Genomic DNA, 12,811 nt, shown 5'->3' with positions numbered 1-12,811 from the left:
TTTGACCACATCATCCTCTTTATGCATGTTGTCTTACTCCAAGCTGTATAGGCTCGAAAGCATATTACCAATTAAGCATATTAGGTGATGTGCATCTCTGTAATGAGAAGGGGTGTGGTCTAATGACATCAACACCCTATATCAGGTGTGCATAATTATTAGGCAACTTCCTTTCCTTTGGCAAAATGGGTCAAAAGAAGGACTTGATAGGCTCAGAAAAGTCAAAAATAGTGAGATATCTTGCAGAGGGATGCAGCACTCTTAAAATTGCAAAGCTTCTGAAGCGTGATCATTGAACAATCAAGCGTTTCATTCAAAATAGTCAACAGGGTCGCAAGAAGCGTGTGGAAAAACCAAGGCGCAAAATAACTGCCCATGAACTGAGAAAAGTCAAGCGTGCAGCTGCCAAGATGCCACTTGCCACCAGTTTGGCCATATTTCAGAGCTGCAACATCACTGGAGTGCCCAAAAGCACAAGGTGTGCAATACTCAGAGACATGGCCAAGGTAAGAAAGGCTGAAAGACGACCACCACTGAACAAGACACACAAGCTGAAACGTCAAGACTGGGCCAAGAAATATCTCAAGACTGATTTTTCTAAGGTTTTATGGACTGATGAAATGAGAGTGAGTCTTGATGGGCCAGATGGATGGGCCTGTGGCTGGATTGGTAAAGGGCAGAGAGCTCCAGTCGGACTCAGACGCCAGCAAGGTGGAGGTGGAGTACTGGTTTGGGCTGGTATCATCAAAGATAAGCTTGTGGGGCCTTTTCGGGTTGAGGATGGAGTCAAGCTCAACTCCCAGTCCTACTGCCAGTTTCTGGAAGACACCTTCTTCAAGCAGTGGTACAGGAAGAAGTCTGCATCCTTCAAGAAAAACATGATTTTCATGCAGGAAAATGCTCCATCACACGCGTCCAAGTACTACACAGCGTGGCTGGCAAGAAAGGGTATAAAAGAAGAAAATCTAATGACATGGCCTCCTTGTTCACCTGATCTGAACCCCATTGAGAACCTGTGGTCCATCATCAAATGTGAGATTTACAAGGAGGGAAAACAGTACACCTCTCTGAACAGTGTCTGTGAGGCTGTGGTTGCTGCTGCATGCAATGTTGATGGTGAACAGATCAAAACACTGACAGAATCCATGGATGGCAGGCTTTTGAGTGTCCTTGCAAAGAAAGGTGGCTATATTGGTCACTGATTTGTTTTTGTTTTGTTTTTGAATGTCAGAAATGTATATTTGTGAATGTTGAGATGTTATATTGGTTTCACTGGTAAAAATAAATAATTGAAATGGGTATATATTTGTTTTTTGTTAAGTTGCCTAATAATTATGCACAGTAATAGTCACCTGCACACACAGATATCCCCCTAAAATAGCTATAACTAAAAACAAACTAAAAACTACTTCCAAAACTATTCAGCTTTGATATTAATGAGTTTTTTGGGTTCATTGAGAACATGGTTGTTGTTCAATAATAAAATTAATCCTCAAAAATACAACTTGCCTAATAATTCTGCACTCCCTGTATATATATATTACAAGAAATAATCTTTAAAAAATACAGTTAGTAAACCATGGCGATGTTGTAAAATACAAAATTTTTAACTTTAGAACTTGCTGTTTGAAAGGATGCAAAGTACTAGCTGGGTGGGCTGCGTTGTGCTTTGACAACGGTCACTGCATTTCCCTTTGATTTATTGACATTCATTTGAATCCTTTTATTTAATTATGATTTGTTATAGTGTATGTTAGATGTAAAGGGTTTTCATTCATCATATTTAAAATGTTCTTTATGCCATATTTTTATGTAGTTTTATTAATGAGTACAAGTCTCAAGGTCTCCTTTGAATAGCAAATTTTAACATGCTACATATGGTTTTGATAATTCTATAGAATATAGTAATTATGTGCTTTCCTTTTGTAGATCACTCTCTGTTTTTTTTCTTAATTTTTTATTTTTATTTTATTTCTTTTTATAAAAATATATATAAAAATATTTTTTATAAAATATTAGATACTTTCAAATAATTATGTGATGTTGAATATTCATAGTGTTCTTTTGTCTACATGAAGGCTTTCTCCCAACTAAGGAGTTGATCACAATCCTTTAAAAAAAAAAATCACATGATTTATCTACTAAAAATCCCCATAGATTTTAATGGTGGTTTTCTGTTGATAACCATTTGATACATTTTTCTAAAGGATTGTGATCGATTTTCAAGCCCCATATGCCACAACCTATTTTACATTTTTTGGGGCCGAGCATTGCTCTATCCCCACTCCTCTATACATATGTATAACACATTGGACCAGGGGCATAACTAGACCACACAGGGCCCTAGGGCAAAGGCTGTGGTAGGATCCCCTTTTCTACAGCGCCCTTTCTGGCTGTTTCCAAGGATAAGCACTTCCTGTACAAAAATGGGTGGAAGGTTTTCTGTACAGCAACACTGTAATGGCCATCTAGCAAACTCTGCCACCAAATCCACACACTTTCCTTATACTGTAAGTACAGTTTTTTAAGAGGGCATATAAGAGGGACCAGACATGTATAAGGGTGAGCATGGGACCCTACTGGCCTCCTTGAAGCAACACCACTACTGCTTTTTGATTCAGATGTTCCCCTTAAAGCGACATTAAACACTAAATAAATGTTAGATAGAATGATGCATTCAAAGAAAAGATTAGTCTGAGAATAACATATATAGATGTATTTTTTTTAAGTTTCATTAACTGTTTAAATATTGACAAAATAAGTAAAGTTTTAGGGGCCGATTTATCAAGCTCCGTATGGAGCTTGATGCCCCTAAAGACCGCTGCTCCATAACTTGTCCGTCTGCTCTGAGGCAGCGAACAGAAATCAACCCGATCGAAATACGATTGGGTTGATTGACACCCCTGCTAGCAGCGAATCTGGCGGCAAATCTGCAGGGGGCGGCATTGCACCAACAGTTCACAAGTACTATTGTATAAGTACTAAATATACCCCTTAGTGTCTAAACCACAATGGGAGCTGCCATGTAACTTAGGTTACCTTCTCTGCTGTGGTCAATTAGGGACAGTTATACATAGGTCACTAGAGTGTGAATGACTGTGTGGAATATAACAGTGTTCTGCACTTTTTTCTAGCAGGAACTTAAAAGCACGCAATTTCCAAATGAAATTACAGGAAAAGAGGACAAAATAAATAATGATAATATATATATATATATATATATATATATATATATATATATATATATATATATATATATATGATTTATCATTTTATATAACCAACTAAAAATTTTCCTTTAAAGTGTGGGACTGGTCTTGATTAAGCTCTCTGAGACCCCTATATGCTCCTGCACCAGACTGCTCAAATTATTGTTCTTTCAATGTATATTCAATGCATTTTGTATTTATATATATATATATATATATATATATATATATATATATATATATATATATATATATATATATATATATAAATATATATATATGTGTGTGTGTGTGTGTTCTGTTACTCATTGATTATTGTTTGATATATTGTGCTCAGTAACTTTGAGAAAAACAAAGGGGCAAAAGTTATTTATAATGTGTGATATATTTTGCAGCAACTTCTTATTAAAACTTGAGTATTCACTTAATAATATGGTTATATTTATATTTTTATACACACGCATAGTTTTATGGTGTTTAAATTTTTGGCCTGCAGGTCATTATGTTGTTACAGAAATGTCATGATTTTTATAGAAGTTATGTTGTTACCCAAATGTCATGAGTTTTGTAGATGCAATGAAATCTAAGTAATAAACAAATATTTGACATCACCTCACAAATCTGGAGCGTTCACAAAGGCCTGAAGCCTTCTACCTCTAAAAAATTGTTTAACTCCTCAGTAGCTTTTAATTATATTTTTATGTAAAGTTGGAGCAAATTATTCTATATCTTTGCATTTGCTGAGTATTTTTGTAGTAAATATTTTGTATTTATTTTTGTCATTGCAGTAATCATTATAAAAAATTCCCTCAAATGTCATCATATCAAAGGATGCTTGTGCACAGGGTTGCAGCATACTTTGGAATGGACCATAATGTCGATCAAAGCGGAAAATCTGTGATAATTAACAAAACCAGCAATACTAGGATGTAAGTACTATAGAAAAAGAAGTATTTACTAAGTAGTTTACTCACATCTTTTATTCTACTTAGCATTTATTAAAGTGGGACTTTTTATATTATTATTATTTTTTATTTTTTTTAAACACAGCTATACACTTTACTTCCACTATATTATTTTTATGTTTGAACTTAAAGGGACATGGAACCCAAATTTTTTATTTTGTGATTTAGAAAGAGCATGTCATTTTAAACAACTTTCTAATTTACTTCTATTATCTAATTTGCTTCATTCTCTTGATATCACTTGCTGAAAAGCATATCTAGATATGCTCAGAAGCTGCTGATTGGTTGCTGCACATAGAGGCCTTGTGTGATTGGCTCATACATGTGCATTGCTATTTCTTCAACAAAGGATATCTAAAGAATTGAGCAAATTAGATAATAGAAGTCAATTGGAAAGTTGTTTAAAATTGCATGCCCTATCTGAATCATGAAAGTTTAATTTTGACTAGACTGTTCCTTTAAGACAGCTGCTTCTTAACCTGTCTGTCACCTTTTAGGTGGCAGATTGAAATAATCCTGATACAATATGACCCCTGCTAGTGGCTGATTGGCTGCTAGTAAGAAGGGAGTAGCATTGCACAAGCATTTCACCAGAATTGCTTGTGCAATGATAAATGCGGACAGGCTGTCTGCATTTAGTGATTTCCGCTCGACATATGATACATCAACCACTTTATCTGTAGATAGAAGCCCTTTTTGCAAAGATAATTGACTGAACAAAAATGTGATTTTTCAAATCAAAAAATACATTTGTTATTGTAAGTTAGAGCTAAATTTGTCCTTATTTTATGTTATGAAATATAACTTTCATATTGACATGATTCAAGTTGTTAGATAATTAAAACACGTAGAGCAGACAGTGGGAAGTTAAGAAACAATTTAGTGACAGTAAATGATATAATGATGTTATTCTGATGTTTTATATGACAATTTGCCTTGATAAATAACACATTAGGTATCTTTCTTTACTGTATTTAAAGTGAAAAACTTAACCTTTACTTATGTTTTTCCTAAACTAATGCTTTAGTAAATATGATAAGTAAACAGAACCTCAGACTTTCATAGGATCTAGGATATGGTTTTTCATATATTGAACCTTGCCAAGGCCTCTTCAGAAATTTACTGGAGGCTTCTTTGCAATGCTATCTAACCAAAGAATGCACCCGATATAACCAGTGAGTGTTAATAAAGGAAATGCATTAAAGGGACAGTAAAGACTTTTAGATTTCAGTATAAAATGTTTACTCATGTGTAATAAAACAGCTTTGCAATATAATTTTATTATTTATTTTGCCCTCTTTTTATGTAATGTAAACTGTCACCTGTGAACTAGGTGATTTTTATAGTGCAACAATAGGAACTCCAACACTCACATATATGCCCTTAAATGGGCAAGTTACTTCTATTTTGAAAGAGGTGAGTCTCTTATTTCAAATAAAGGGTCACATCCTCAGGTGGCAACACTTATAGCCTAATAGAGCCATAATCATATAGAACAAAATCAAGGTGGTGGGTATACCCCTTTGTTGTACCCTACAATACATATTTGGGAACAAGACCTCATCTAAAAACTGTAATCTTACACCTTCAAATAATTAATCATCCATTCAGGTGATGGGTTATGCCATGACAATAACAATTTTTTTCCAGCAATGTTTAGGTCCTATTTTAAATCATCTGGCAATTTAGAAGAGACCTTTATCTTTAGTGCTGAAGATTGGTGGACCCACCAATCAAACAAGAGGTATAGCTGTCAAGTGATGACCACATGGCAGCAACCTCTTTTTCATGTTCCTGGTGTCATAGTCAGTTTATTTGAGCTAATAAAAAAAATGTAGGTGTCCAAATTAATTACATTACAGGGTGAGTGTCAATACAGAATACATTTTGTAAAAATCTATATAGGAGGATATTTTATGCAAATATTTTGTGTTCTGTGTTTTAAGTTAACATGGACAGTGGTACATACTTGCATAGATTGTCAAAATGAGCTGTCATCCATCCACAAAATAATAATTTTGTGTATTTTTAAAATGTATTTAATATGTTTGTTGTTAGATATATTCTGATAATGCAAAGTGAAAAAATAAAGTATATTGTCTTTTAATTTTAAAGGGACACTGAACCCAATTTTTTTCTTTTGTGATTCAGATAGAGCATGAAATTTTAAGCAACTTTCTAATTTACTCCTATTATCAAATTTGCTTTATTCTCTTGGTATCTTTATTTGAAATGCAAGAATCTAAGTTTAGATGCCGGCCCATTTTTGGTGAACAACCTGGGTTGTCCTTGCTGATTGGTGGAAAAAAATTCATCCACCAATCAAAAAGTGCTGTCCAGAGTTCTTAACCCAAAAAAGCTTAGATGGCTTTTATTTCAAATAAAGATAGCAAGAGAACGAAGAAAAATTGATAATAGGAGTAAATTAGAAAGTTGCTTAAAATTGCATGCTCTATCTGAATCACAAAAGAAAAAAAATGGGTTCAGTGCCCCTTTAAGTCATTTTTGTTTGATAACTTGGGTATATAATCCTAAAATTTTGTGTTTTGGGAAGGTGAATTTATGGGAATTTTGTTTTTTTATTTTTATGGTAGCATTTCATAATATTTGGTTATTTCTGAAACCAACAGTTAATGTCTGCTTAAAAGAAATAAAATAAGTGTGATTTGGTTGGGTACTCACAGGAATAGCTGTTTTTAGTCTTTTACACTCATCACATTAATGTTAAAGGGGAAGCCTCATTTATATCCTACAGATCTTTAATATCAGGTTAGTTCTTAAGGTTAGGGGGTAGATTTATCATACCCCAGGCGGACATGATTCGCTATAGCGAATCATGTCCGCCCTGCATTGCTAAATGCTGACAGCATACGCTGTCTGCATTTATCATTGCATAAGCAGTTCTGGTGAACTGCTTGTGCAATGCCACCCCCTGCAGATTCATAGCCAATCAGCCCCTAACAGGGGGTGTCAATCAACCTGATCGTATTCAATCGGGCGGATTGATGTCCGCAGGCTCAGAGGCAGTGGACGAGTAAAGAAGCAGCGGTCTTAAGACTGCTGATTCTTAACTCCTGTTTCCGGCGAGCCTGAAGGCTCGTGCGGAAACAGGTGCATTAGGCACCATTCGGGGCATGTTAAATCGGCCCCTAGGTCTCCATTAAATTGTACAATATTTTTATATTTTAATTTTTTTTCTTAACTTTTTATTAGTTTAAAGGCACATGAAACCCTTATTTTTTCTTTCATGATTTAGAAAGAGCATGAAATGTTAAACAACTTCCTAATTTCCTACTATTATCTAATTTGCTTCATTCTCTTGATATCATTTGCTGGAAAGCATATCTAGATAGGCTCAGTAGCTGCTGATTAGTAGCTGCACATAGATGCCTCGTGATTGGCTCACCCATGTGCATTGCTATTTCTTCAACAAAGGATATCTAAAGAATGAAGCAAATTAGATAATATAAGTAAATTGGAATATTGTTTGAAATTGTATTCTCTATCTGAATCATAAAAGAAAAACTGTGAGTTCAATGTCCCTTGAAAATCTAAAAGAAGAAATAGTGTTAGGATGTGAGTTGAGTAAATCAAGTATCCAAATATACTGTGTCATCTCATATTGAATTTATATTTGCATAGGGTTAATATATTTACTGCTGTACTAAATATTATTTTCTGAAATGTTCTCTTCTTACAATTACAGAGAGAATTGGGGGATAGGTCTTAAAGGGACAGTAAAGCCAAAATGAAGCTTAAATTGATTGGATAGAACATGAGATTTAAAACAACTTTCCAATTTACTTTTATTATCAATTTTGCTTAGTTCTTTTGGTATCCTTTGCTGAAGAGCAATCCTAGGTGAGCTCAGGAGCATGCACGGGTCTTAAGCCACCTGCCAGCAGTCTCTTCAACATTGTTTATAGAAATGTTATACATAGTTACAAACAATGTTGCCATAAACTGCTATAGACTTGACAATGCTCCTAAGCTAAATTCAGTCTTCAATAAAGGATACCAAGAGAAAAAAAAATTGATAATAGAAGTAAATTGTAAAGTTGTGTAAAACTGCATTTTCTACATGAACTATGAACGTTTAATTTTGACCTTACTGTCCCTTTAATGTTTCTGGTGATTTTTATAGTCATGTTGTGGGAAAAGACACCCTGCAGGGAATGCTCTTATATCCACAGCAGTGGTAGGGATAGAATGTGTGTCACAATTTTCTCTTATAAGAATTAGAAATAATGTAAATAAATATGTGGCCTCTATTATTTTTACACTCAAACCTTATGACCAGTAGTTACGTATTTATAAACCCCGAATTTCGCTACTTATTGCTTCAGCTGCCCATGGCCACAAGATTCCATCATGCTGTCTGTTCTTAAGGGTACAATAAACTAACAATTCTATTAATATATACCTGTATACAATTATTATTGCAAGTATTGGGAAGTTACAATAGGATTTCTGACAATCTCTTTTAAGATATTTCCTTGTGGATTTTAATAGCTATTCCATAGTCTTTTGTCAAATTAACATTTAGCATGAAAGAGAATTTATAAATTGTGGGCCAGATTATGAGTGGAGCGCAAAATTGCACTTTCGCAAGCACGATATTTGCGCTCTACTCGTAATACCAGCGAACGCAAATGTGGTATTACCAGTTGAGCACAAGGCGAAAGCCACCTCACGTTCGCATTTTATGGAAGCCTCGTGCACTTCCATAGGCTCCAATGGTAGTATCTTTCTCATGCCAAAAGTCACAACAGAGAACTTAGCGCAGGTGGTAAGTCGCACAGCGATGGGGAGCAAAGTTTAAATATATATGTATAATAAGATATAAATATACATTTATGTGTTTATATGTGTATATACACCTATTAACACAGAAATATTTATAAGCATATGCATACTGTATGTATTTTAAGTAATAACACAGTCCCCATAGACTGCAATGTAAAGGCACTTTTCAGTGCCTTTTTTTTTCTATCACCCCACACCCGCCAACTTTAACCCCTCAAAACTTCTTTGTGCAGTTATTTTAAAAAATAAAGATTCTCCTTTTTTTATTTTAATAAAGCAACTTAACACTTTATTTTGGGGTAAATTTGGAGAACACTTTTTTAAATAACCAGAGGTCTGTTTTAATTCACTAAGCGCAAAGTGCCACCAACCTTTATATTCTATTAAAAATAGAAAACAAAGACCTAACTCATTACAAAATTTCTGGCTTTTCTTACTTTTTATGATAAGAAGAATGCCACTTTTACCTAGATCCAGAACCCCCAGACAAAATATGAAGTATACCAGTGCGTCTTAAAATTCCAGTCCTCGGCACACCCAGCAGGACAGCTTTTCATGATATCTGAACTAGAGCACAGGTGATATAATCAGCTAGTGGGTGAAAACGGGTTAGTAGGCATGGTTACTGATCAGCTGATTATTTCACCTTTGTTCTGGTACAGATATCATTTGGGGTTACTGAGAACTGGAATTAAGAAGCACTGCAGTATTTAATCTCTTTAACGCCTTGAGTGCTAACGACGGCTCTGAGCCGTCGCAGAGTTTCCCACTCAGGTGCTAACGATGGCTCAGAGCAGTCACTAGCACTCTCCCACCTTGAGGGAGATCTGGGGGCTCTCACCCGCTCCTACCCCAGCGATCGGGCCTGCATAGTGACAGGCATCACCGGGGCTTCAGGTTATGCGCAGTGACGTCACGCGCAATGACGTGATGACGTCACCGCGCAACTTTATTTATACCTAACAATGTTAAGAATAGGAGCAGGGGGCATGCTGCTTAGAAGCCTGTATCTCAGGCATCTAAGCAGCTACAGACCCCCAAGACCAACCGTTGGAAAGGTAATCGCCTAACCGTCCCAACAGTGTAAGTCTTGGGGATCTGATAAGAAAAAAAAAGTTAAAAACATTTTTTAAAAAAATTAAAAAACCCTTAAAAAGCTTAGCACCTAGGTGGGAAAGTGCTTAGCACTCAAAGGGTTAAACTCATAGCTGCCATCTTTAAAAATGCAAATTGTGGCTCATCTTTGGCCACCAAATCTATAAATTGAAATGCCAATATATACTTCCTAGTGCCTTTTAGCTTCACTAAATTATTTTCCAACTACAATTCCTATAGGAAAACAAAGTATGGTTGCTTGGGTATTTTGTTGCCTCTTTTTTCAAGCCTTTTCAGTTAGTAAGCAAGATAACAGAAACATCTAGGTTATTAACATAAAAATGAAACAAAAAGTTATATGACAAAAACAAAAGTAAATTAAGTAATACAATATTGACAAAGATTTCCTAGTGTGTTTGCTTCCTCATATGTTTATGTTTCTCTTAATCAATTCAAGCACAATTAACAATTTCATTTGATTTTTGAATATTTTAATAATTACTATTTTTTACAGCTGGACACTAATTACTATAATTTGACAACATTCTGCTAGTTCTATTGAATTTGAGTTTAAGTTGTTTTGTTTAAAAATGTAATTTGATCACAAGGATGAGTGTGTTTAGTAATATGGAATATATTTGCCATACATTGATATAACAGTTTTGACCCCATTAAAGGTATAAGGGTGTTACAGAACCACAAATGAATTTGATAAGCTTGTTGTAAGTGGGTTACTTGAGGGTTTTCTAACGGATTGGAATGGCTTTCAATTTTAAAAATATGCTAGATTGCAATTTGCTTTATACAGGAATTTGAATGGCTTCACCAGTGTCTAAGGAGGCTGTTTATACATTTAAAGGGACTTGAAAGTCAAAATTAAAAGGTCCAGATAGAGCATGCCATTAAAAAGAAAAAAACTTCACAATTTACTTCCACTATCAAATGCACATTCTTTTGTTTTCCTTTGAAACAATGTTTTGTTGAAAAGCATACCTAGGTAGCCTCTTGCACCATATCGCAGCAGTTTTGTAACAATATTATATAGTAGATTGTTGCAAACCCTGCTGTCATATTTTGCTAAAGACATATGTACATTCCTAACAGAAAACAGATTCATCACACGTCATACACTTAGAGAAGTTGCTTGTTTAGTTACTGGAGTCTGGAAAAAACATTTATCTGTAAAATAGCTAGTGCAAATAAACAATTGTAAAAGGACAGTCATTCTTGGACGAGTGTGCACATGCATTTTATGTGCACATTTTCTGAAATTCCAGCTCCTACTTTACATGAGACTATTATTGGTTGATGTCTGACAAATGATACAGTATTTTAATGTATATTAATACTGCTGTATTGTCTTTTTATTATGGATTTGTTGATTATACAGTAAGACTCAATACATTTTTATCATGCATATAAAAGAGAACTATTTAAAGGGATATTAAACAAGGGTTCTTTGTTAAAAACAAATATGTTAAATCAAAGTAAAATTAAAAAGAAACAGATTGTGTAAATAAAAACAGCAAACAACATACTTGTTTTCTTGCATTAATGAGCACTTAGAAATTCTCATTGTAGTCCTTGCCCAGTGTGATATGGGTGACATTATTGAAACTCCGGTTACATTCTTACTGATCTAAGCATGAGCAAGTCTTAAAGCAACAGTAAAGTCAAAATTAAACTTTCATGATTCAGATATGGCATGTCATTTTAAACAACTCCACAATTTACTTTTATCATCAAATCATATATTGGTATTTTTTGTTAAAGGCTAAACCTAGTTAACCTCAGAGGCTGATTTCTAAGACTCTGGAGTCCACCTCTTATCTCACTATCTGTCTTTGAATAGCTAATAACATGTACTGTTTAGTCATATGTGCTATATAGATGTGCTCACTCCGTTGGAGTTATTTAAGAGTCAGCACTAATTGCCTGAAATACTGTGACAGGAAGTAATGGACACTGCACAAATGTAGTATAAAAAAAGAAATGAAAGGGTAAAATCTATTTAAATAGATGAATAATACATATTGCAACAATTTCTATTAAATATACGCAACTGCTTAGTGCTTTTTTATTACAAAAATGAAACAGACTGTTTAACATTCCTTTAAATATGTTAAAAAAGTCAAAAGCTGTTAATATTAATTCTAAAACTAATATGAAGTGCACAGCTAGTCAGTGGAATAAAAATTGACTGCTTATAAGATAAATTACCACAGACTCAAAAGTCCCAAATGCATAAAATGTATATTTTAATTGTCATAGCATCTCATTTTAAAAAACAAAACTGTAATATATATTACAAGTAAAAAATAGTGTCCCTTTAAGAGTGGAAGCAGGAAAGAGCTGTGATGTGGGTGTATATGATTTGCTGATATTCATTTCTAAAAATGAGTTAAATAATAAGTCCTCAGTTAAGCAGTAAAATGTTTGCAATCATCAGCTGTGCATTTACATGGCTTATGCATCATTTTCCCTTTATAGGGCCCTGAATGATTGTTGTATAATTTGTTCCTCTTTTCATACCCATTAAGACTGCATTTGAAAACACTTATCATTACAAATATACTGCAGTGCAGTACTTTTCCTTATGATACAATGCTAATTTCAGAAGCAATATTGAATACATTAGGCAACAATTATTCTTGCTATTTTATTTTCATTTTTTTTCTTCCTGCAAATGTTTCAAAATAAATGTTATTTTGCTTTTGGCCATGTTAATCTTTGTTT

At 34.2% G+C, this 12,811-nt stretch overlaps 1 protein-coding gene across 4 annotated transcripts in view; it reads left to right on the top strand.

Moving 5' to 3' along the window:
• LOC128660572 (cAMP-regulated phosphoprotein 21-like) overlaps window positions 1-12,811 on the top strand; it is a 435,858-nt gene that overhangs the window by 177,133 nt on the left and 245,914 nt on the right. For all 4 annotated transcript variants that reach the window (XM_053714501.1, XM_053714500.1, XM_053714499.1 and 1 more), the window contains one exon: window positions 3,998-4,138. In XM_053714501.1, coding sequence (XP_053570476.1) covers window positions 3,998-4,138 — 141 coding nt within the window. The remainder of the gene's footprint in view (window positions 1-3,997; window positions 4,139-12,811) is intronic.

The sequence above is a fragment of the Bombina bombina genome, chromosome 5 (genome assembly GCF_027579735.1).
Source record: "Bombina bombina isolate aBomBom1 chromosome 5, aBomBom1.pri, whole genome shotgun sequence".
Lineage (NCBI taxonomy): Eukaryota > Metazoa > Chordata > Amphibia > Anura > Bombinatoridae > Bombina > Bombina bombina.
Note: the sequence above shows the minus strand (reverse complement) of the source record. Positions and strands in the feature narration are given on the sequence as shown.